The sequence below is a fragment of the Patella vulgata genome, chromosome 3 (assembly GCF_932274485.2).
Source record: "Patella vulgata chromosome 3, xgPatVulg1.2, whole genome shotgun sequence".
Taxonomy (NCBI): Eukaryota; Metazoa; Mollusca; class Gastropoda; family Patellidae; genus Patella; species Patella vulgata.
The window spans coordinates 46121765-46148998 of record NC_065881.2 but is presented as its reverse complement, the minus strand read 5'-3'; the positions used below and the strand labels follow the sequence as shown (position 1 = coordinate 46148998).

At 35.1% G+C, this 27234-nt stretch overlaps 1 protein-coding gene across 3 annotated transcripts; it reads right to left on the bottom strand.

Moving 5' to 3' along the window:
• Positions 1-2013: 2013 nt before the first annotated feature.
• LOC126814594 (small conductance calcium-activated potassium channel protein 2) lies at positions 2014-27051 on the bottom strand. Of its 3 annotated transcripts, none has more exons than XM_050539850.2 (2): positions 26802-27051; positions 2014-4080 (listed from the first exon to the last, which is right to left on the bottom strand). In XM_050539850.2, the coding sequence occupies exons 1-2, from the start codon at positions 26832-26834 to the stop codon at positions 2683-2685; spliced, it is 1431 nt and encodes a 476-aa protein (XP_050395807.1). In that variant the 5' UTR covers positions 26835-27051; the 3' UTR covers positions 2014-2682. The 3 variants fall into 3 exon arrangements, with proteins under 3 accessions (XP_050395807.1, XP_050395809.1, XP_050395808.1); XM_050539852.2 differs by lacking the exon at positions 26802-27051 and adding an exon at positions 15901-16047; XM_050539851.2 differs by lacking the exon at positions 26802-27051 and adding an exon at positions 5249-5438.
• Between the last annotated feature and the right edge of the window lie 183 nt (positions 27052-27234).

The window sequence follows — 27234 nt, the reverse complement described above, 5'->3', positions numbered from 1 at the left end:
TACCCTAATGATGAAAGTTTTCAACCTTTTTACTAGTCTATTCATTTTTAAATCGAACCGGCTCTCGCACTCTCATTACCAGCTATCAGTGCATGCCTTGGTCAGTTGTCTGTATTTTAAAGGGTTTTGTGTTGGAATTTGGAATGCTAGAGGCGCTCTAAACAGCGTTCTCGGAATTGACAAATTTCAAAAGTTTCTAGAGGCGGGGGGAGAGAACCCGCCTAGACCACGCCCCTATCTTTTGGTACCCTGGCCCTCGCGCCGTTCCGGCGCCCCTGCTTCAACTAAGATTGGGTAAAGGGTGTAAGACACTGGACAGTAACCGAAACCTTAAAAAAATTTGAGATGTGTATTCAGTGAGTGTGCTAGGGATTGTTCGAGAACCACCATTTGTCAAAGGTTTCAAAAGCAGGAGCAACTGGGTCGAAGATGGCATCGGGACCAAAAGCTACCAGCAGTCACAAGCTAAATGTTTCAAATACAACAGCACAAGAAAGATTTGTTAGATATGTCAACTTGCACTGACTTTGATACAGACAAATCAACACACAATGCAAAAAAGGCAGGGTTACTTTCAATTAATCTTTTTAAATATACTGCATTTTGTTTTTAGATCGCTAGATTTAAATATAAAAAGTAGTTTGAATAATACAATGTTTATATTTTGTGTAAGGTAAAGGTATGTAAATCAATGTTAACAATATGTACAGCTGTAGGAAAATGTGTAAGATATTACTTATTGATTTCTTACAAACAATGGCTCGACATAAGCCGTAGTATAGAAATTGAATGAATTTGAAAAATAAAAGTAAATCCTTGACCTCAACATTACTCATATGCTGAAATTGCCATATCCACTTGTTTCCCGATTTCTTTAAGCATAAATTAAATTGCACTTGTATAATCTTTGTGTTTTTGTTACGTAATTTTTTAATTACCCAAAGCCAACATTTTTTAAAAGCTTCACCACATAAAACCTTATCCCGAGATTAAACATACATTATGCAAGAGCTAAATCTGCCTATTGCAGGCCTTTCTTTAGGCCTGAAATGCTATCTAAATTATTAATTAGCCATTAAGGAGCTAAATCGCTAATAGTTGGGACCTAGAAATTGACACAAATGAGGCGCAACGCATATAATAATGTAATGTGAATGTATATAACCTGATTTACATTCAATCGTTTACGTTTTTTCTGTAATTTTTCAATCAGTTATGTTCGGCGAAATACGCCAGAAGTCTCAATCGAATGGCAATCTCTAGCGTCTGGTTATTCCAGTCTACACCGATCGTATTAAATGCACATACTCTCCAGATAAGAATATGACGTCACCGTTTGACATGATTTGTGGAATATGTCTAGCCTCGTTCTTCCAGTTCTTTTGTTACAAATGGTGTGGAAAGGCATAATGATAAAATGTTTATTTTGTCTTAATATTAGATATCAGAAGCCCATCTCTTCCCGGTAAATAATATAAATTGACAAATAATTCGTGTTTTCAATGTCGAAGACTTTGAATGATACTTAGCTACTTTAACTTATCCATACCATAATCAACTCTCGATGCCATTGCTAGCCTGTGATATTTACTGGATTAGGATCCGATTTGCTGCTCAACTTTCATTCATGATTAAATCATGTATTGGATAATCGAGGCTATATTTTTTTTAAAATTGTACCTACTTTAGTAATGATGATCGAGGCTAGGCCGAAAATTCAATCGCTAAATTCTCGGTTCAGAGTGGATCAATTTGACTGGAATATTCAGCAAATTCCCTTTACGTCATCTAGTTTTTATCTATTATAGTGAAAACTGTCAACTCTTTATCTAATCTCCCATAATCTATTTTAACAATGAATGGTAGCAACATGTAGGCTACACTAAGTTGCTATTAAAATGGCAATGCCAGATTAAACTGAGCACCGGTCGTAAAATAAAATGGTTGGAATATGTAAATCATACGACTATTTACCGTGTCTCACAATTTCAACTCAAAATACTGAGGTGTTCGAAAATGGTCGTTAGATTTATTTAACGGGATTGTTTAATACTTTCATGAAATTTCACCGTGACTTAATACTTCCCCAAGCATAGTCATGATTAACTAAGTACTTAAAAGTGTGCAATTAAGGGGCTTTTGGCCAACCCGCATGGAAACTGATTGACAGATCTCTCAAATTTTCATGTAACTCAACCCGAACTGTACAGTAAAATCATGACAAACCGAACACAGCAGTTGAAGATCTCTAAAGTACTATTGTCTCTTTAATCAAGTTCAAAACATGACAATATCCTGCCGGAATCTTTACGACGGGGACACTAACAGTATTTAGACTGGTGTCGATACTTCACAACAATGACTCCACTGCAGATGTTAATGGCACAAAACGTATCGATAAAAAGACTCTCTGGTCCAAATTAAATTTTCAGTAGAAATGAAGTATATATTATTCTTGAAAACGTATAACAACTATCTAATTATCTTAACTATCTGCGAGTATATTGTAAACTATTATAATTTATTGATGGTATGTGACCTGTTATAATGTGACGCGACATGTGACGTATCTATCTATTATGTACAATATCTATAGACCTTAAATTATGATTCACCTTCTTCCTATAAACAGTTTATATACATTAAAAATCCCAATCCTCCAAAGTAATATAGGTACCCATACTATCGTCTGCTGCTAACAGCATTTAGAATAGTGTTTAATTTTCCATCAATGGTACTCATTTTAGTTTCTAATGCTTCCATCTTAGTCTTCAGTTGTTTTTGTTCACTTTCCATACTTTCAGATAAATCAAATACATCATTAACAGACTTGGCTATCTCAATTATCCCTAGGGATGTTTCACCGATTGAAACCTTTTCATTCTTTGCTGCTCGCATTTCCCGAATAGCTTGCAACATTTTTCCATAAACGCGTATTCTTTTCGGACCGTCCATTATTCCCCTCTTCTTCATTTTCCACAAAATAAGGACCTGTTTTATGACATTGGCTGCTGCGTGTTTCTGAATTTTATCAAGTTGTATCCGAGAGACAAAATTATGCACATATTTTTCCGATCGAGTTTGTTCCAATTTTTGAGCAAGAACCGCTACCAAGAGTGCTGTGATGCCAACGCCCATCAGCCCTGTTTCAACGGCAATAAACCTACCACATTCACTATTTGGTGTAATATCACCGTAGCCAATAGTAAGAAATGTAATGGCTATTAACCACATTGCATTGTTAAAGTCACTGTGTTCATGATCTGGATGATAATACACCTCACAAGTGCGCATTGCCCAACTGTTAGTAATGAAAATTGCAGCCATTAGACCCACCAACATGGTACCAGGCTTTTCAGACATGAGGGCCTTAAATACAAAAATAGTGTTTATTTTTACTTTGTTTAAGGCTCCAAGGCTTTGCGTGGAGGTATCGGTCAATAGACGACTATGAATCACCATAAACTTCCCCACGAGATACAGCCGTAACAACATCAGTACCGATAATATGGAATCTATAGATACCATCCTAGGAGTAGGTACTCCCTTTGGATGATACAGAAAGCTTAGATCTCCCGGAAGCGGATGTATAACACATATAAACAGTTCTATTAGAACTTTGAAATATGTCCATGGAGTAACAGCTAATCTCCAGTCTTCTAGACTGTTGTCCGTCATATGTATCTGTATACCGGTAATATGGTAAGAAAGAATCGCCATAAGCAAGAAGAAAGTTGAAACCGAGATAAAAGACTTGATTATGACTGATGCAGCCGAGGATTTCGTGTAGCCCTTAATTCCAATAAAGCATTCGGTTTCAATCAGCATAAGCAATATTCCCAGCATAGCCAAGGTAAATTCTATATTTACTATCATTCGTCGACGATTAAGAAGTTTTTTCCTGTAACTGAGTTTGAAGCTAATATTATCAAATCGTCTTTTAGTAGGAGAGATTGCACCAAGACTTGAAGATTGGCTAAGACTGTCATCTTCGACATATTTGGAAAACTTTCCATTCCTTCGACCGACCAGCGGGATTCCAGGATCCTCTATCATAGTATTGCCTGGCATCACGTTCGCCTGAAAATAAACAAAATACTGATTATAAAACAGGACATACAGTATTTGGGCCGCTGAATAACTTAAAACACCACCAAATGATGTAGCGAGGCTGTCCTTGTTCTTGATAAAAATTTAAGAATAAATTAAACAATTGTATCCGCCACACATTGATTTTGGAATAACGCCTCCGTGGTTTTGCTCTCAACAAACCTATATAAGCGTGTCTAATAGCTTAGATTCTTTATTTAATAATTAATGGCATTCCAATTCTAAAGATCGTATAACTTACACATTGCAAGGTGGTTGTCGGTGATTGTTTTGACCATGAATAACAGAAAAACAGGGGAGGGAAATTTAAATTGGTTATGGGCGAACCTTTGTAACGCCAGCTATGAAGCGGTTTACCGAGGACCACATAAACTTCCCACACGTACCCCAAAACACAACAAAGCCATACCATGCATAATATTAAAAGTACTGGTAATATTTAAAATCAACGAAAGGAAATGAAGACTAAATATTTTATTGGCAAACCACCATAATGGAGGTTATGGGATGTTTGTTTGGAGTTTCAACTAAAAGATGGCAAAAAGTTAATCTAGATAAATGCCCAATTCTTTACAAAAAGACAGACTGGAAACTCTGTAAACCAATGAACGAAGGCAAATGAAGCTCAAATATTTTATGAGCAAACCATCATAATGAAGGTTATGGAATGCTTTTGTAGTTTCACGTAAAATATAAAAAAAAGTAAATACACATAAATTCTTAATTCTTTACAAAGAAACAGATTGATAACTCTTTACTCTAAACAGTCAGTAGATCGACAGAAATGTTTAATAACAAATAACTTCAGATAGTGAGATACCCTGAATAATATACAGTTCTTGTTATTCAACTCGTTAATCAATCAAAACAACAAAGAGGAAGTATGTGTTAATATTTCTTTATAGCACTTTTTATATCTTTGTTTACGAAGATAAAACTAAAAGCTGTCACCTGTGGAAACATAAACAAGAAATTTCAACCAAAACAGATCGGAATCATAATTTATAATAATGATTTATGATTTACCGGTTTCCAATATACATATTATATTTCCTGAAATTTTTACTGGTGTTCACATTCTATATAAAATCATGAATACAAAAATCAATTATTCTTATGAGTCTAATTTGTACATTACCTTTTCATTTTTCTCCATGTTGTCAATTGAAAATATATGACTATGTAATAATTGTGTTTATATATCCTTGTATATTGTCAACAAGAAATGTGAGATATAAGGAGAACCAGATGTTCAAATAAAGCTAAATAACGATCGAATTTAATCAATACCCCATTTAATCCAACTTCAACAATCTCGGCATATATATTTGCCAGAAAACAGTCCGTGTTTATGATGCGTCTTATGTAGATTTATACTGAACAGTCCTACGATTCCTGGGTCGATTTTAAAATATTGGAGAGCCATATGGCTACGGCCGTTAACCAATCCAAGCGAAGATATATATAAGGTGCAATTAGAAAAATTATAAAAGCATAAAAAAATCAATGCTCCTTGAATTCATTCTCGCAGCTTGCCATTCTATTATCGATAGCTTGGGTGACCATCAACTGAATATCTGGTCTCTGATATACCCGGACATGTTGTGTATTTGGCGATGGATCTGTAATGGCTAGGGCTTTATAAACTTTTTGACCGCATAAGCTTCAGTTCTCTCAGACAGGACCCGTATGTCAAACTGAATATATTAACAAACTATGACAATTAGTGGTTTTAAACGGCGTAGCCCTGTTAAAAAATAACTGCTCTCTAATTTGTTTTAATCAGATCAGGTTAGCTGCCCTGTCGGCTGCGGTCGCTACCTACAGAGGGTACTTCACGATTTTGTAGTTACATCATTCTCCTGAATTTGCTTTTTTGACTCAGTTAACTTAATTCAAGGGAGGTAAATTTCAAACTTACCAAATATTTTAACGGTTTTATTATTTCCGTGATTACATAAAACATAGATAAAAAACGTTGGTAAAAAAGTCTGATATATATATATCGATATATAATATAATAAAACAGCTGGAAGGATATGGTCACGTTACAGCACATTAATTTAATAAAAATCATGTGAACAAAGTCACAATGAAATAAAGTAGGGTTTAATTTCATCTTGAACCAATGATAATGATAACCAACGCTGGGAAATCACAGGGAACTTTCTCGGCCAAAACGGGAATCAAAGTCGACTCGAAAATTCCCTAAAACTGTGATTGTTCTATACCCTCCCCACCCTTTCCCACAAAAATGATGTAACCCTGTCCTGGATGGCAATTCACGTAGAATTTTAAACATTATGGTCAATTGGACACCATCGATATATACCTTGATGTGCGATTAATATATCCGATCGAAGCTATATATATTTATCAGAATCGGACATTGAAGAAGTGTTTAAAATTGATCTTCAACAATTTTGTGAAAAGGAGTTAATGCATTTCTTTTAGAATTCAAAATTTACTGCCTCGTCTGAGTTTAAGGTAAATGAGCGAGATTATCATTACTTGTGTTACTTTCGATTGTATGCATATTAAAATTATTCAATAATTAAGTTTACATTTAGAGTAAACTAATAATAATATAAGAATAAAAAAAACCCCAAACAATAATAACAATAAAGCGTAGGTGTGCCTATACCAGCGGGTTCACTCATGAATGATTTGCTTATTCATTGGCACGGAATCGACCAACTCAATCGTTAGACGTGTTTTTAATTAATACACCAGCTGTTGAATACACTTATTTCTACATATTTGATAATATTATTACCTTGATTCCCACATACCAACCAACAAATATTTTGTTGCAATCAGCTTACTTTCGGGACTTACACTATATTGGGCCAAGTATGATTCGTAATCCATTTCGCTTAAATAATGTTCTTAGTAAACACGTATATGCAAAGATCGCACTGACCACAAACGATTCGAAATTCATTTCGCTTGAATGATTTTCTTAGTAAACACATATGCAAAGATAGAACTGACCGCAAACGAGACCAATGTATTTATTACGGAGAAAAGATGCTTCTGCGCATTTAGTTATGGAACTGACTCATCCATTGTACCCTATTTCTGACAGAAAGTGAAGAGTTAGTATCCTTGGTAATGATTATATAACTCCTTCCAGACAGACAAGGGTGTGCCATACCCACGCCTCTACCCGATTTTATTGTCTACAAACTTTTAAATAATATATAAATTATATTCACATTACCAAATAAGTACGATAAATCCCGAAAATGCCATTTTTTTTAGTTAGTAGCCTTGGTAATGATTATTACCAATCAGACAAGGGTGTGTCATATCCACACCTCTACCAGATTTTATTGTCCACAAACTTTTAATTAATTTATGAATTATATTCACATTAGCTAACAAGTACGACAAGTCCCGAAAATGCCATTTCATTTACATTAGCAGTAAAAAAAAATATTTGCGTTCACAATTTGTTCTTTCGGGATATTCTGTTATAATAATCCTACGATTCCCCAGTATTGAGTAACTGGATTCTTGACAGCACTTTTTATGCCCTGTTTCTGTCGGAGACTACAGCAGATGTTTTGAATGCATATTAAGACTAAGGGGTAATGAGCTGTCAACAAGAGCAGGTGTAAAACAAATGAAAACGAATTACTAAAAGACAAACTATTGGCAAAAGAAATATCTACTGAGAGTTAAGCACATTTGCTGGAGAATTTACACATTTTGTTATAGCATAACTAGTATTGTTACAGATATATTACAGATTTTGTATTAATGTAAAACAATAGCAATGTGTCGGATATGATGCATCAGGTCCAAATGGAATAAATTATGTTGAATAATTCAACTTTTGTAAGATAACATTTGTTTATTCTATTGTGGTTGGATATCAGATGAAATAATATTATCGTCAGATTCGGATATATCAGATGAAAACGTCAGAGTCGGATGTATCAGATAAAATCAAAAGGTATATAATACTATGTACAAATTGGTAATTATTTGTAATCTACAAGAATAGACTACGGCTTCTTACGGATTAAGCAAATGGATATAAATATGAACATCGATGGGGCCACTGTAAACAATGATGTCTGCTTTTTGAAACGTATAAATTTTGATCATGGACACAAGGACTGAACAATCAGAGAATACGAAATACTACGATAACCAACAAAGACTAGGCCTGAGATTCACCGAAGAGTCCAAGTAAGAGTAGCACCGCCATGTCTTTCAACCGACAATACGAAAAGGCCTTGCTTAAAGACTTTTGATTAATTTGTAATAAAATTGTTAAATTTGTTATATTATTATGGCTTTTTATAACCGCATCACTATAAATAGGATCTGTGTTCTATTGTGGACGCGGGCGTTAACTAAACTTATTTCACATAAACGGTTATTTGTCATTTTGAAACACTATGAACATAAAGATCTTGTAGTGGCAGGTCTCTTAACTTGTACAGTGTATTGCCGGACATTGATATGTCCAGAGAAATGATTGGTAACGCCCGCTTCCACTGTAGTACTATCGGACTTCTTTCCTTGTTGTGTTTGCTTTCTTCGTGATCGTAATATATTACACTACAGGTCAAATGATTCCTACAACTTTATTGTTAAGCTGGAATAATAATAATAATAGTTGCTTGGAATACCTGGGTGAGCTCTGACCAGTCTCGCGAAACACCCTCTTTTAGAACCCCCTAATTTCTGCACGTCTTAGATTAGCCTTGACGTTAATTTCCATAACAAATATGGAATAAACCTCTCCATTTCTCAAGACCGGGGGTGGGGGGGGGAGAGCATTACCTTGGTCTACCAACCATCAATAAACATACAGAATTTGATGGCTATTTTGACAATGGTTAGGATTTTACCAAAATATCATTGTTTTTTTATATATAAACATATCATTAGAAAGAGTGCAGCAACAATTTTTCGAAGACCCAATATTGTCTTAAGGACCAAAGTGCTACACCACCGAGGGTAATTTTGCAGACTGTATCCTATTGGCTGCATCCGTAATGGCTTTCCTCTCGACCCGAAAACGACCAATGTCTAGGATATGCTTAGGGGCTACGTCCATGCCGCAGTTGCTCCTTATCGGCTTAAACCGTATCGCTATGTGCTTTTATTTCGCATTGGGAACACCGAGAGCCATATTGGTTGCATTTATTGGCTGTGTCATATGGACTGTATCCGCAAGGGCTTTCTTTTTCAGCTCATTTTCTGACCCTTTTCTGTTTTTAAACGGCTTGATCGATTTTTCTGAAACGTGAACTCACATGTCCAAACCGTGGAACAAAGTATCCCGACGATCATCAAAATATCCGAAATAAAATTGCTGTGTTTTGGTCAATTCGTCTCCTATTTTAGAAATAGGTACATTTTCGAATAGTTTCGCACAGAGTCTAAATTTTTTCAAATTTTCGTTTTTGACTTATTTCGTGCCGAAAATTTGTTTACTTGACACTTTTTGTTATTTTTCAAAATCATCAAAAAATATATCTTTTCGATGAAATCTTTTGATTGGCCTCTTTTTAATCCGACTGAATCCAAGTCAGGAGATTGTCTACTGTTGACATTTTTAATTTGTTTCTTAAACATGGATTCTGCAAGAGCTAAATCTGCCTATTGCAGGTCTTTCTTTAGACCTGAAATGTTATCTAAATAACGCTAGCCTGCGATATTTACTGAATTAGAACCCGGTCTGCTGCTCAACATTCATTCATGATTTAATCATGAAGTGGATAATCGAGACTATGATTTTTATCGTACCGACTTTAATAATGATGATCGAGGCTAGGCAGAAAATTCAATCGCTAAAATCTCGGTTCAGAGTGGATCAATTTGACTGAAATTTTCAGCAAATTCGCTTTACATTATCTAGTTTCTAACTATTATAGTGAGAACTGCCAGCTCTTTATCTAATCTCCCATAATGTATCTTCAATGAAATATTAAATAATCAATTCGAGTTGATTTGAGCGTGGATTAAAACGTGGAAAATTATATATTTTCCAAAAAATACAAATGACCTTAAAGTATCTATAAATTTTGACGTGTTTTTAGACACAGGTATTCAGATGGGGGATATCGTCCCCTTTTATTATCAAATAAATCACTGACAACCAATACATGTAGGCAGTTAGGTACATAAGACCTAATCGATGTCTTCCTCTAGACAGTTTTTAAATCATTAAATTATCCCGATACATTAGATGGGTTGGAGAGTAACGCCCACTTGTTCTTATTTGCCCTGTACATTTCTTCTGGAATGTCGATTGTAAAGCTACTGAACAAGCATGTACATTGCTAAAATAAAGTTACATGCTTTATTACCAAGAAAAAAGTCCGGACGCATTGTTATATGGATGAATAGAAAATATAGCACAATAATTTTCAGTCCAAAAGTCAGTTCATTGTAAGTAGTTAAATTAGCTTAACTTAATTAACAGTAATATGTCCTCGAATATAAATAGTGGTGGTTACGCAATTCCCAGAAAATAAATTATACCAGTTTTATTTTAGTCTCAAGTAGTCAGATTTGTAACAGTATTATATTGAATTTAAGAGGAGGACCCCTATCGTCCGAGCCAGGATTAAGGCAGATTCTATTTATTTCGTTTTAATTAAGCTTCATAATTTATTACTTTAGTGGAAATGGATCGGACAAAAGTTACTAAAACTTACAAAGGAATCCCCTCTTCATCTATAATGCACCTCGACCATTTATTATAACAGCTATTAGTAGAACATAATAACTATATGGGAATGAATATTGGTATTTTCCAGATAATTCTCAGTAACTCATCTGCTGAAGGAGAAACACTTCACACTGAGTAGAGAAAATAATATCTGCCCTGGTACAAACCAAATTTAAAAAATATTCTCTTGATGTTAAACGACAACTTACTGATGAATTATTAATTAAATTGGGAAATAAACAACAAAAACTACATGAGGCTACGACTTGTTTAAAGAAAAATAAACGACATTTCGTGGAACTGTCGCATTCTTGTAAGTCAGTGATTGTCCACAAATAGACCCAATTAGGCGACAATTACCCAGTCCCGAGTCCTAATGAGGAAATATCTTCCGCCCTGTATGGGAACGTCTATTTCTAATACTACGGAATATGCTGAACCGCGACGGCCGTATAAATAATGAATACTGTTGTCATGGATTTAGTCGCTGAATTATAGAACCAACTTCATAGAGTGCTAAGTATAAATTGAATATGCATTATCCATGATATTATTATCTTTATACATGAAAATCCTTTATAACTTTATAATCGATTTGAAAAGTAGATTTGAATCTAGCGAGTTCAACTTAATATAAAAATCAATTAGTGAAGAACAATTCTCATAAAGTTACATTTGCTCGCTAGAACGACGGATTGAGGCAATATTTTGATTTCAATGTTTGTATCTTTATGATTATTAACCGATTTCATACGTAATTTGATCCACCCATGTGACCCTCGATTCACCCAATCATATCTGATCCACATTTGTATCTATTCCATTAACAAACGGATGTTGGCGCAGGAAATGAAATGAAACGGAGTTTAACGTCCTACGTTTCTGCAATAAGGAAAATAAACTTAACCAACATACTTATTGGCTAGGCTAAATTGTGGATCCAAAACAAACTGCAGTGAAAGTATCAAAAAGTGTTGAAAATATGTTAATTTAATACCAAAATAAAAGAGATTATTTCCAAAATAGAGATTTTATTTCAAGTCTTATGTCTCACAGACTCATGGATTTCACATTTTGGTTGAATAAAGCTGTCATTTTTCGATCTGTAATTCTTGTTTCTAATATCCTGCTAGACAATTTCCTAGATTCATATCAGATATGTTCTAGCAACGTAAAGTAGTCCAACAAAGCGCCATCTTAATATCTATATAATTATAGTATTATGAGAGAGAGAGAGAGAGAGAGAGAGAGAGATGGGGGGGGTAGTTTAACGTCACTGGACACAAAATAGACCCTGCATATGGTACACTTTTATTTCAATAATTCGCTTGCGCGTTGGTGTCTTTAGAGATGGGAGTAACAGGGGGATCCAGTTGGACGGGCGACGCTACTTTTGTCAGGTATACAAACATGGAATCGAAACCACGCCTTTCTGTACATACTGCATTTTATAATATATAGGACTAAGCTCAAATACTTCTAATAAGTAAAAAATGGATCTAACACTTATATGAAGGATTTATTTTTTTAAAATAATATATTGTATTTAAACACAGGCACTTATTTACTTTTACAAGTTCTAGCTTTGGTAAATTGTTGAATGAATGTGCAATTTTTCCAGATCAGCGGGACACGGGATCGTTTGAACAGGAAACATACACCATAGTTTGTTACTAAAAACAACAACATGCATTTATATATTCAATAGTTTCGACTCCCAAATTTAAGGCCCGCATAACGTGGTACTGGGAAATCACACACTCTTTTATAAATTCGACAAACATATCAATTGAGAAATATATAACACGTCTCGTGATATCTTTTCGATGGAAATGTTAATTATGCGTACATAATATAACAGGTTTGTATAAATTAAAAATCGATCTATTGGGAAATTAGTATCACATAGCTAAACTATTTTTCCATGTTCACAGCTGCCTTAATTACTATCTGTATCATGATAGCGACGTGAATAATACGTTAACTATCTATATTCGTAAATCAGCTATAAACGAGATATTTTATAACACTTGGTGAGAAGACATCCGGAAATGAAATGAAATGAGGTGTAACGTCCTATTTTTCCTGTCTCGCCATGCAGTGTGCCATGAGGGAAATTTTGTCAGGATAGCGGATCTATACGAAATATTCTTATTTCGAAATCCAACTGTTTAGAAATGCCAGACCTTCCGTCCTGTACCACTGTCAAGGGGAAACTACGCTGGAAAATCCCGAGGAATTTTCTAGGAGAACACCGAGATCGAATCCTGGATCGTCTAGTTATTGAGCCAGCACCTGACTAACTGAGCCACCGTGACTTGATCCCACAAACTGATATTATAAGAGATAAATATGAATAAGTACTCTATAGCAATTCCTTAAGTCATTTTTGTTTCAAAATTCGAATAAGCCTATGTCAACAATAGTTTATTAAAAGGTGACAAAATAATATAAAAGAGTATACATATCTAGTTGGGTATAGGTTTATTATAGGCAGCACACGAGTACCTCTCCAGATGAGGAGCGGGCTTGGCAACACCCTGATATAACACTGTCACCCCCCCCCCTCTCCACATACCACACACCACAACACACACATCTTAAACAACCAATCAATTAACTTCTAGGACAACAAATTGATCGTAAAATGACTAAAATAACAAAAGTCGTTGTATTTCTAGTGTCCCTTGATACACACCCACACTTTCTCGGTTAAAACATCTGACTTTGGATTTCTTTTTTATGCTAGCTATTGTCAAACGTATTCGCAGCACAGGAGTAGTGTAAAAAAACCCAGAATGGCCTGTCAGATATTTCATCTGTATTAACCATTACGATTGGGACTTGCCAGACGTTCCATATACTGACATCAGAGGGTATTTTATTTCATGAATATTACATATGTCAAGTCCTCTGTGAGCAAGGATAACCGAAAAGGTACGACCATTTAGACTCGATAAATTGCTATATCTATTTGATCTGTCACGATGGATACTTGGCTTGATGACGATGCAGTGGCTAATCACAGCGTGGCTTGAACTGAATCGACATTTTCTAATGCATCTTAATAGCATTTTAAAAAAGACAACATGACGTAATATGTCAAGCTAAGTTTTAAAGTTTTATTCCCACTACAGACATACTTATCTATGTTACCAATTGTGTGTTCTTTTTTTTATAATATTATGTTAATGTTAATGGAGATATATTTAGGTTATTGAAATAGACCATCATGATGTGTATTGTACCAATTCATCATAAATACTAGATAGTTCTGTTCAATCGTATCATATCCCAATCAGACACAGAAAATTACGAAAATAAATTTAGTCTACCATCCTACATCCATCTAAATCACATAAATTCTTAACGGCTACCAATTTCCCACTTGGTTGCTAATTTTAAATGTTTCGTGATCTGAGTCTATATAATATGCCACTTGTGGCATCCGATCATATCTGGATATTTACAAGAATAGGAGCGTAAATAGTATAAGGAATGTTATGGTATATGTATTGTGTCTGATTTTACTATGGGATTACGTATCTATGCACGTTTAGTAAAATAATATTATTTGTTGTTTGGATTCAATCTTTTCAAATGGAAGATTCGCTCGGGTTATTTTATCCCTCATTTATTTATTCTTGCATTTGTTTTCTGATCTCTCTCTATACGTCCGAGCGATAACGTGGTCGCATATTGTCGTCGCCTCTGTCCACTCGCCCAACCCTTACTTGTTTTCGTTCTACAGAGTCAGCATTTAGCCGACTTTCCTCACAAATATTGAGGTCAGTGATGGACCTTTTCGATTTTGAGGGCTTTTTCTAGAGGTAATTTCAGTGTTACAATACGGTTTATAAACGTATCTTACCGTTATTCTTGGATTGTCAATTTTCATGCACGGGGTTGACTAATTTTCAGAGACTCCTAATCCCAAAACCTTTTTTAGACTACCTCGAGAATGCGATTTTAAACGCGAGAAAGTGAGAAATCGAGGAAGAGGGAGCGAGAAATCGAGAATACAAAAAAAACGAAACTGGCTTTCATAGTTTACAGTAAGTGACGTAAAAAAGAGATAAAGAATTGGCATAATTCAAGAAAATTGTGTAAGTAACAGAGCTTAAACTGTTAACATTTCTAAATTTATACGCATATTCAACAATTAGTATGATTAAAAGTTGATATATGACGACAAATTATTGTGGCTTGCAGAGACGTATTACCACTTTAAAATGCATTATCTAAAAACGAAATCTGCCCAGTCCATGTCTTTTCGGTTATCTCCCAAAACTTAAGACACCCATATCCGAGACTCCCATATCTCGCACATTGAAGTAGAGGATTAATTAACACTACATTCATAGCTGTAATGGAATAGTTCTAATTAACTTAAATATGATATAAATGGAAATAAATAACAGTATTTAATACATAGTTAAACCCATCAATGGCCTTTTTAAACAAATAAATTGAGAAATCGATATCAAGGAGGGTTGTGTAGAGCCCAACACTGTTCAATATTTACATGTACGTGAACAATTTGCAAGCATATATCGATGATACATGGGTTCCTTGTTATTCCGTATATCACAATACAAAATAAGACGCCTTTTAAAGCAGTTATGTCGAACCTTTGCAAAAAAAAAGGCAAGATGAGCCAGGAAGAGCATTTAAAGCAAAGTATGCGCCTCTAATCACTTACCCACAGAAGTACTAATTAAACTGTATGACTCTGTTGTAAAGCAAATTGGGTTGTATGCCTTTACAAATTAGGGTTCTTATTTAGTGCACGATATAAAATTTTACCTGCTATAACAAAAACGACCAACCCTTTATCTAATTCTTACATAATGCATATTTTATTAAAGCATGAATATAACCCCCAACAATTTAACGTATCGAGAAATCTAGAATCTCCACAGTTTTGATAGCCTCAGAATTTACTACAGAGGAGAAATTCGAATATCGCAACTTGCAAAAGACTAAGTTCGTGTTGAGGTTTTTTTTAAATCCATAGAAACAATATTAACACAAATCCTATAAATTGATCAAATTGTTAAAATCAATAGATTTAAAAATCAAAGTGAATTTACCTGTAAGATTCAAATGCGATTTAAAAGTCAGAACAATGGGCAGTGATATATTTCCATGCAATCCTATGGCACTGTCTTTCTTCTAATGGAATCTGAATGTTGTAAAAGTTTTACGGCCCATCGTCCAATAATCAGATCGATAAAGCTCGCGGTAAATTATTTAACGTCGCAGGAACTAAAGGGGCAGATTTAAAACACATATAGACATCTGCATTAGCCAGGATTGAACAGTGGTAATCAACACCTTCAGGCCACCTAAGGTCATCAATAGCTTACAAATTAGTATAATCATTAAAGTCCTTAGACTTTTTCCTGCCCGATTCTCACTACTTAAGGTTAGCGCCTTGACATTTGGAATACGAAAAAGGTAGGCGCATTGTGTCGAAATTTTCTCTACCCAGCATTGTAGTGTACATGCAACAATAGAAATAAAAACTATATGCGAGTCTCAATATGACCTAAGTGTTGACGACACTATGTTTTAATCCAGATATTCACCGTAAAATTCTCTCACCTAGCATTGCACACATAACTATAGAAATAAAAACTATCATTATGTTCTTCTCAGAATGACCGTAATATTGTGTTGGCGAGACAGTAAAACCCATTCTATTCCTAATCAAATGTTCACCGCTGCGGGGCAAAAAGTCTCAAAGGTTACATTGTACACATAAGCATAGAAATAAAAACTATCATACATTTGTCTCAGAATGATCGAAATATTGTGTGACGAGAAACCCTCATTCTATTCTGTTCCTTTATATAGTGTAGGCAAACCAACATAACTCTCTCAATATGAGTTGTTTCTGTACACTGCAAACCAATAATTTCATCAATAAATCTATGTATTCTATATTGTATGGCTCTATATTGTTGTTTAATAGACTTTATAATAATGAATGCAATAAAAGATCAGGCTTGAGAAAGAGACATAATTCATCTATTTTAAACTGAAACACAAAGGAATGCGGATGTTTATGAAAATGCAAACAAGTCGAATGAAAAGAAAGCACACGAACTGATTTTAATCAGTAATAGATTTAATGTCGGAAAGTGCTTTGATTATTTAAACAATCGAACCCACACCCTTGCTCAACAATCAAATCGCGTAACTCGATATCGATTCCAAACCAAGTAAAATTCGCTGAAAAGGGAAATGGATTCTTTTTTTTTATTTCCAGTTGACTGAAGACATCAATAATAACATGCTTCTATTAGAAAAAGATTACAGGAATATTACGGTTGTCATTCCAAGCGAAATATTGATAATATATACAGAATCTGATATCGATTGGCAAATTTTCTTCGTAATAAGAAATCTGTCATGACTCAAATTATTTCCAGACTATAATTGCAAAAAAGACACCTAATTGTGCCGAATAAGTCAACTTATTATCTGTATTCATTTATTCCGACGACCCTAAACCCTTTAATTTTATTTGACGAGTTTAATAATTGACAGTTCTCTTGTTTCTATTGGCAGATTAATGAACACCACATCTATCCATTATTAGTATTCTTCGGTGTATTATTTGAAATTAAAGAGACATTATGGGAGATTAGGTAAAGAGTTGACTGTTCTCGCTATAACAGTTAAACATAGATAACGTAGATATAATATGTTGAAAATTTCAGTCAAATTGCTCCACTCTGAACCGAGATATCAGCTTTTGAATTTGAAGCATAGCCTCGATCATCATTACTAAAGTCGGTACGATAAAAGTAGTCTCGATTATTCATTTTTGGATTTAATCATCAATGAGCGTTGAGCAGCAGATAGGATTCAAATCCAGTGAAAATCCAACACATATGAGTTGATTATGGTTTGGATAAGTGTAGTACCATGTGTCTTTCTGTCAGACGTTGAGAGCGAAAAACGCCAAACCGTACGCCACATCCTACGTTTCTTACTACATATCTTAGTAGCCTTGTGATCATCTTTGCTTCCCCTTCACGTTGTGTATTTTCTTCTTCTTATCTATCTCAGTTAGTTAAGACGTTTGTCTTACCAAGAATAACAATGCAACAGTTCGTTTTTACATTTTATATATCACAGCTCCTTACATATGGTGCAATGCATAACAGAATAAAGTCATTCTCTCAAACCTCATCCAGACAGAAACTGCTACATCATATGGTCTAGGAACTCAGATGGTAATCTCTCCGGAATCTAATGAGTTTGCCATGATTTCTTTTATAGGATCCACAGACTTCACGCACAGACTAGGCTATTCATGACCCTGAACCTGTGCAATTACTGATATGATTGGTTAATTCAGCCAAATGATGCAATTAGTAAATTTCCAATCACGTGTAATCTGGTAATATATATGTTGTTGACACATAGAACCAGCTATGTTTTGCTTCTATAACTCTTTTTTTATATAACATTCTGTTATTCATTTGCTCAGTTTGATTTAAGTACATATATGTGAATCTAATAATTTGCCAAAGATATTAATTAATTCAATGCTACTAATTTAAAGAGCAACAATTCTAGCAAAAGTCTTACATAAGTTAATTAATGTCTAATTGATAGTTTATATAGCATTTCAGGCCTAAAGACAGACCTGCAATAGGCAGATTTAGCTCTTGCATAATGTATGTTTAAGTGTTAACCATTGCTGTTTTATTATTTAATGTCTTAAGACTAATCTCTTGTGATGAACAACTTTTGTCTTTTAATATACATAAAAAGCATTGTAAGTTATTCATTTATGTTATTCAAATTCCATGGTTAAATGGCAAGAAACTGTTACTTTTATTTAAGCTTAGAAAAAGATTTAAATCTACGGTGATAATCAAAGTAAATGATTTGTTCAAGATATTGCTGGTTCTGACACGGAGATATATCGTATAGAATATGTCCATATTAAAATCCATTTACACAGAATTCCCTTGTTAGAAGTATATCGACCGTATATAAAATTATTGATGAGAATGACTAGACAGGAGCGAAAACTTGTCGTCGTCCTACTCATTTATTTCACACCCTTGAGGAATGGCAGCCACTTGAATTGTTATATACAAACCCCAATCCGCCTTAACTTAATTGCATTAATATACATTTCCAGTCCTGGAGTTTTATTAGTAGAGTATAAATGAAATAAAATGACACGGGTCCTACATTTTTGCACCAACCGGGATAACGAAAACATGCGTACGTCATGCAGTTTGCTATGAGGGAAATTTTCCCCGGACAGCGTCCTCCTACTTTGTCGAATTGAATCTGCTATGAGACTCAGCTTTTGAACCCATTCGACGCTTTGTTGGTCCCGCACCACCCACAAGAGTAACACAACACCCCGCCAGCATCACATTGAATCACATTGGCTGCTGTAAGTGGAGTATGATATGTAGAAAGAAGGGTATTAATTACTAATATGATATGTAGAAAGAAGGGTATTAATTACCATTTGACATCCTGGCATAATTCCCCATCAGATTCAGAGCATGGTGTATGCTTCTGAGAGACTCCATGTTATTTTCTAAACTAGCCAACTAAGGTTTTATTCAATGACGAGAGAGAACTCCACGAATAAACAATAGGATTCACCCTTATGTTTAATCGAAAGATCCTAGCAAATTCGAAACAAAATCTCAAAAAGTTATCGACGGCAGGTGCAACAACTGGGGCGTGCTTCTGAATTTCGCCTACGTTCACCATTGCCACAAACGGAACAATGCAATATGTTATCGCGTCTTATACACAATGAAACTGATAAGGTGATGTCAAAATGCTGTCTAATAATTGAAATACTCATGGCAAAATGATTAAGAATTAAAATGTCTTTACATTTTGATATTTGGACCGGGATTTGGTTCCCAAGCGCTGCTCATCTTGTTGATCTTCTTGGGCGACCCTCTTCAGTAAAGCCTGGCATGCTTGCGCATCGATTCCAAGATGGCGGCGATGACGCCATGGCCGTTTCCTAGCCAATAGAGCCAGATAAATATATACATATTTAAATATTTCTATGCATACACTATCGTACTTGATTTGTGTAGTACTTTGACCGTGGTTAACTACTTTAACATCACAAAACTATATTCCAATAAGCTTTATTTAAACTTAACATGATTTCCAATCCCTGTAATAAATTAAAATCCATCCTCCATGCAATTTTCTACCACATGATGTTAGGTTATAGTTCAGTCTGTTTAGAAATATTTTAAAATAGTGTTAGGTGTATATAAACAAAAGTACAACAAAAATAGAAACACAAAGCAGTAAAGCACACTCTATTTATATACAAGGTGAATTAACCCACGACAATTTTTCTTTTAAACTGGTCGACAATCAATAAAGATGTAAGCTTTACGAGAAAATGGCTACATTTTACGCCTCTTGGACTATGATGAGGTGGTATTGGCCATATTACGTCCTTAGGAACGATGGACGGCGAACCTAACTCAAAAATAAAGCCAACTTTTAAGGGAGAAATGCGTTTTAACGTCCACTCGACACAAACTAGGTCATTTCGGGACTAACCTACGGTTCAATTCTATTCTAATAATTCGCTTGCGCGCAGGGGTATTTAGCAGTGGGATGAAATCGGAGTACCGGAAGAAATCCTACGAGGTTCGACAGGCGACCCTACTGCTTGTCACGCCAACTTGGAAACAAGAGATGTCCTGCTCCAATGGCTCATCCATCGGCGAAACTTGTCGATGTATCATCATCCATCATATTGTACAGAATTCACTACCTTCTTTCGTATCGTGCCAATTATTTACAATTACTAGGTTTTCACACTTGAACAGTACTTACTCGTAATATGTCTTTCATGGCTTTGTAGTTATGACGCGTTGATTATTTAAAAACTGGTTGCTCTTTGCCGTTTCTACAAAATCTCTCGCTATGATATGGGCACTCATTTGGGACATGGGTCGGTTTAATTCTTTTTTTCTTTATTTTTTCCAAAAAGAGAGAGAGAGAGAGAAATGGGGTTTAACGTCCACTCGACACAACCTAGGTCATTTCGGGACTAACATATGGTTTTTAATTTTATTTCAATAATTCGCTTGCGCGTAGGGGTCTTTAGCAGTGGGAGGAAACCGGAGGACCGGGAGAAAACCAACGAGGTTGGACAGGCGACCCTACTCCTTGCCACGTACAACCGAGGATTCGAAACCACGCCAGTTGACTCAATGCCAGGCCTTATGATACAGCGCACACTTGCTAACCATTAACAGTTGAGCAAGAATCAAGTGTAAAGCTATGACCATGTGCAAGTCATAATTTCAAAGTAGAAGGACGCCGAAAGAATCCAGTGAAAGGGGTGGGCAGAATACAAAACCCATGCTCTTCAAAGCTAGTATTTTGTAAGTGATCATCTGCACTACAAAAAAACCGGGTGACATTGACGAATAGTAGAGTTCTTGCAAGATCTCTTTTGATTCTATGGCTACAATTCCTTGAAAACCATCTACAGTCAGGCTTTCCTCTTATTGTTCAAATCATTGATCAACAAAGTTAAAGGTACGAGACCTTTAGTCCATCTTTTTTGGATTTTCTGAAGCTTAATATCCATAGAGCGAACCGAAGGACTAAGCACAGACCATATTTCAACGTTTACCCTCGGCACAACCAACATATGGCAATTCGAAGAAACCTTATACATTTTCTCTGTAACATTCAACATTTCATCCGGAATAATTCACACAATTAGCAACATCATCAGCAGGGCTGCCGACAACCAGTATCGCAGCGCAATTTGCGATACATATTTTGTCCGTTGCTAACCAAAGCCAAAAATTAAAATCTAACGTTTTTGATTCGCAGTTACTGCGAATCATCAATATGCCTGTCATTTTGGATATTGACACAAGAATAATCCACATTTTGAAGACTAGAAGGCTTACTCAACACTTTCAACGTGTATAAAATGTTGAATAAAATTTTATAAACAAAACTGAATTCTCCGTGTGACATTTTCTTCTCGAACTACCAGACACAATACTATATAACACATAACTCTATGAATAGGGACTATTAAACCGGAAATAGGGAATCAAGTAGTACCACTCACGTTGCGAGACATCAAGTAATTATATCATATTCATTTTGAAAGAAATAAATCCAATGTATCCCCCACGTAATGTAAATAAAATATAAAAAAATAAATACATGTTAACGTATTGTAAAATGATAAATCAAAGTAAAAATTCCCGTAAAACATTATTGTTTATATCGTGTGTGTCTAGTTAATCGAGGTGTGTCCGATTGAAGAAAAATAGTAATACACGATAAAAAGCAGACGAAATTGTTTTCTAACGAAGATTTCTAACGTAACAAAAAAATAACAATTAAAATGAGTGGGGCTTCGGAAGTCACTGTCAAGAATTGGCTTCAGACATAAGACCTAACTAAATTTCTACATCACATTCACAAACTGTCACAAGTACTTGTGGCAGTGCTAAAAAATCTAAGAATAGTCAGAATGGAATCTAATCATATTTGTTATGAGCTAAAGTAATATCTTGTTATTTAGGTGTTTTACATTGAAACTGAAAAACTGCTAATCAATTTTTAAATTTGCTAATCAAATTTGGCGAAATTGGACTTTTTGATTAGCAGTGCTAATCAACTGTGAAAAATTACCGACAGCCCTGATCATCAGTTATTGCCGCTCCATGTTCAACATCTTCATTAAAATGTCCAACAGTATCATTGAGCAAATTTCCCAAATCACTGGAATCCCCCTGTGGGATTAAAGAATCTTCTTCAACCCCATCAATAAACCCTGTGCAGTTTACAACTGCATCAATTGGATTCCAAATGTCAAGCGAGATGTTGTCAGCATTATACACATTTCCGGTCGCCAAGTTGTTTTCACTGACAATCGGTATTCGGGGCATTTCGTCCATAAAATTTGAAAACATTGCATGCTGATTTACTACCAAATTATTCATGGTATTTTTCATAGTGCTTTCGTCATTTCTGACATCAAAAGTGACAAATTGTTGTCAGTAACATCATCATTGTTCCCTCTTGTAATCCAGTACTAGTAAGCATGGAGAAACCACGTGACAGTAGATTCTGGAGCAGATGACTCACTCGAAAAATTCCCTTCGGGAGCGACTGAATTCGGTATTTTCAGATCGATTAGCTCAAGATTTCTTAGATTTATTACCTTTTCTAATCACGGGTGTTTCCCTCTTTTCAAAAACCTTTTTAGCTAAATCAAATTCGTCTTTTTTAGTAGAATTTGACGATTGTGAATTCATGTCTTTCGTGTCCGCCATCAACACACTGAAAAGATGGGGAAACCACAACCAAAAATTCACTAAAAGGGGGCTTGTAAAGGGAGAAAGAATAAATGCTTGAAATTGTTTCAGCACGTGCTTGCTGTATACGGCCTGTCATTGAGTCAACTGGCGTGGTTTCGATTCCCCGGTTGGACGTGACAAGAAGTAGGGTTGCATGTCCAGCCTCGGGGGTTTTCTCCGGGTTCTCCGGTTTTCTTCCACTGCTAAAGACCCTTAAGCGTAAGCGAATTATTGAAATACAATTGAACCATGTGTTAGTCCCGAAATGACCTATAGTTGAGTGGACGTTAAACCCCAAACGGCAAATGGCCAAAGCAAACTATAATCCTACTCTATATTGATGGGCCTCTCTTTAGTCCGACTGAAAGCAACCCGAAGATTGTCAGCCGTCAATATTTTGATTTCGTTTTCTTAAATAAATGTTAAATTATCAAATTGGGTATTTTTCAGCCGTGAAAAATAAGTTATTTTCTGAAAAATGCAAATGGCTATCAGCGGCTTTAAAAAAAAAAAATTGTAATTAAATTAAGCTGAGAGTGATTGACGCAGACCATCAGTTGCAAGAACTCTGCCATTCGTCAATGTCACCCGGTTTACTTTGTAGTGCAGATGATCACATATAAATACTAGCTTCGAAGAGCGGAAATCTCTTTCATCTTTATTCTAAAGGCAGACGTGCTATTTCTATGAGCTTTCACCAAAACACTGCTTGTTGGGCCTTGGAGCCGCTGTGACTCGTTCATTGAAATTTTTCGGCGTGGTTTCTCCTTGTCAGTGGAACAGGACGGATTGTCTGGCAAGAATAGTGTCTTGTAGTTCGGATGGGACGAAAAACACGAGGTCCAGTGGGGTGGGACGATTTACCCAATACTACCCAATACTACCCAATACCACCCCTATACCACCTCAATATCACCACATACTACCCAATACTACAACATAATGATGCAAAATAGACATATCGTTTGATTGTTTTCAAAAATAGAAAGTTATATGACGGGAAATGTACTTCAAATGCGATACCGATATCTGGCTGTTCCATTTGCCTCCCTCTACCACTCCAAAAAAGCCAATAATAACCCAATACTACCAAATACTCATCAAATACTACCAAATACTACCCAATATGATCAAATAACAACCTAATATTGTCAAATAACGGCACATTAGTATAATTACTGCAACGAATATTCGATATTTTGCAGAAAATTGAAATTTTTACACAGTTATCTCCCTTTACAACCGGTAAATAGATTTTAGATTGCTGCACTGATTAATCATTTTCTTTGCCTTTGCAATTGGTTTCGAAGATGACACACTTAAAATAAGAAAAACAAGTATGACGATATACCATATTTTATTCCCAAAATGACCCATCTGTCTCTTACCACTTGATAGGGTCGTCTGTCAAACAAGATGGGTTTTCTCGGGTCCCCCGGTTTCATCTCACTGTTAAACATCCCTTCCCGCAAGCGAGTTAATGAAATAATATTGAAATATATGTTAGTCCCGAAATTACCTGGTTAGTATCGATTGTTTGTATCTATTTTAAAATTAATGCTCTAACAAAACAATTGCATAATGTTTATATTCATTTTTTTCATGTCAACTATTAAGTTATTGCGTATTTACTGACTGTACGATGTTGTATTTTAAAATTAACGAAATTGCACATGTTTCTTTCCAGTGTGTAATTCTCGACGCGACACATCTCAGTTCATCAAAACTATCATTTGCGGCCTGTTACAGCTCTGTCGGTTTCTTTGATAATATAAATAAAACAGAATTTGATTACCCAATCAACAATCTTAACCCCGTCGATTAATTGTTAAGTCAGGTTGAATGTATATACGTGTAGAGTATTACACATTGTGGGAGGAAACTGGAGACCGTGTCTATTGATTTAGGTGATAATGACATCGCCGCGACATCGTCACCTGTGGGTATATACCGTAGAATACTTAGAATTTGTTCAATAGTGACAATATTCGAAGAATCGGTGAAATTTTGACAAGAGGTTTTTTTTTTCAAAGGCGCTTGGTATGGAACCGGAATCATTTCAAAGACAAAGAAGACGAGACAGATATAAAGATAAATTCGTGTGCTTTCCTGACATATTATACCAAAATGATTTTTTACAGAACCGAGTGCACTTGTAGACAGCGTGTTATATTACTAAAATCACCAGGATGAAGAAATAATTATAGTACAAGAAGACTTTTGAATAGATCACGAGACCGTTAAATGAACAGTTTTAAATCAACCTCTAAAATACTCTTTTATTTGGATGTTTAGCTGTTTATTTTATAACACTATAGCGGAGGCATCTATAATAACCTGTTTTCCTTATTTTAACTTCGTCGTCTAGGAAACAAACTGCAAAGCCCAACAAGATGATTAATTTGAGTAGCAATCTAAATTCTATTTGTCAGTTGTAAAGGGAGATAACTGCGTAAATATTTCAATTTTCTATAAATTATCGAATATTCGTTGCAGTAATTATAATAATGTGCTGTTATTTGACAATATTAGGTTGTTATTTGATCATATTGCGTAGTATTTGGTAGTATTCGATGACTATTTGGTAGTATTGGGTTATTATTTGTTTTTTGGGGGGTGGTAGAGGGAGGCAAATGGAACAGCCAGATATCGGTATCGCATTTGAAGTACATTTCCCGCGATATAACTCTCTATTTTTGAAGTATTGGGTAGTATGTGGTGATATTGAGGTGGTATTGGGGTGGTATTGGGTGGTATTGGGTAGTATTTGGTAAATCGTCCCGCCGGTCCAGTGTACACCAAAATTACCTTTGATGGTTGGAATGTTTCCCTCATAGCACACTGTATAGCGTATGCCCTTCTCATTAGCTCATTCATTGCAGTCAAGTAGGACGTCAAACCCCATGTGGTTTCATTTGAATTACTATACTATAAAATTGTAATATATACAAATACTGACATTAATACATTACTTTCCCAATAATATCTAATAATTAGTGTTATGTTCCATTTAGTGACCTCGTATCCAAATCATGAATGTTACATTATGATGTGTATATATGCTGCCATTTCGGTGAAGAAAGCTGCATCTTTAGAATCAAAGTTGAACTACTGTGCACAATAAAGTGTACAGAATAATCAAAATCGAGTCAATAGGAAGTGCATTTGGTAAATGGGGACAGTTCAAAAGAACATAAAATTAATTCTAACGATTCTTACTAAATGGCTCAAATTCAACACCCTAATACCAGAGTGTGAACCGTCACACAATTATGGCGTTTATATTATAATAGTATTAGCTTCAGATGTAACGAACCTTGGACAGCGGTATCCAATATTGTACAACCATATGCATAGGAATAACTAATCTATGTATTATATATTAATATACAATGTGCCTATGTATCATAATAATCTACATTATATTGTCTATACCTACTAAATCACACATCACGATTTCGTCATTCGATTATCGGGGTTAAACATAATTGACACGTAATTAATTGCATGAAAACATATGTGTATAGAAACTATCGACGGAAATAAAGTTGATGTATTGACAGAGAAAAACAAATGCTATTTGGCGAACGTTTAATAACATATACAAACAAACATATACATGTACATACCTTGTTTGTATTCGTTGCTGTATCGTTTTCCATTTTCTAAAAGCACAAAACGTACAATACGTCATATATTCAGACAACGTATTCGTAAATATGAAGCCATTGCTTAATCTGCCCACATCATAGACCCTTTCACCTTATGGTGTCACTGTTAATACCCCTTTAGTCCTAACGCACATTTATCAAATGAGTATACCGATTAATACACTTGACTGTATTTAATATCTCTATGAATGTATAGATGGATGTTGAAATTATCAATATCAAACTGTAGCAGATGGCCAAACGGGGTTTGTTTATACTGTGGTAAGAAATATTCATCGATTTTGTTTGCATATAAATTTGATTTAAATAAAAAAATTCGATTTCATGTAATAAATTCATTTCAGTTTAGTGGGGTAGCAATGCGTTTATATGAATATGTATTTCGTTAATC

What these genes read in the sequence shown, in the direction of transcription:
- LOC126814594 (XM_050539850.2), bottom strand. Translation starts at nt 26,834, where the DNA reads ATGGAAAACGATACAGCAACGAATACAAACAAG. An exon ending in CAGCAACGAATACAAACAAG is followed by an intron (nt 4,081 to 26,801) that starts GTATGTACATGT and finishes GTTTATTTTCAG; the next exon opens with GCGAACGTGATGCCAGGCAA.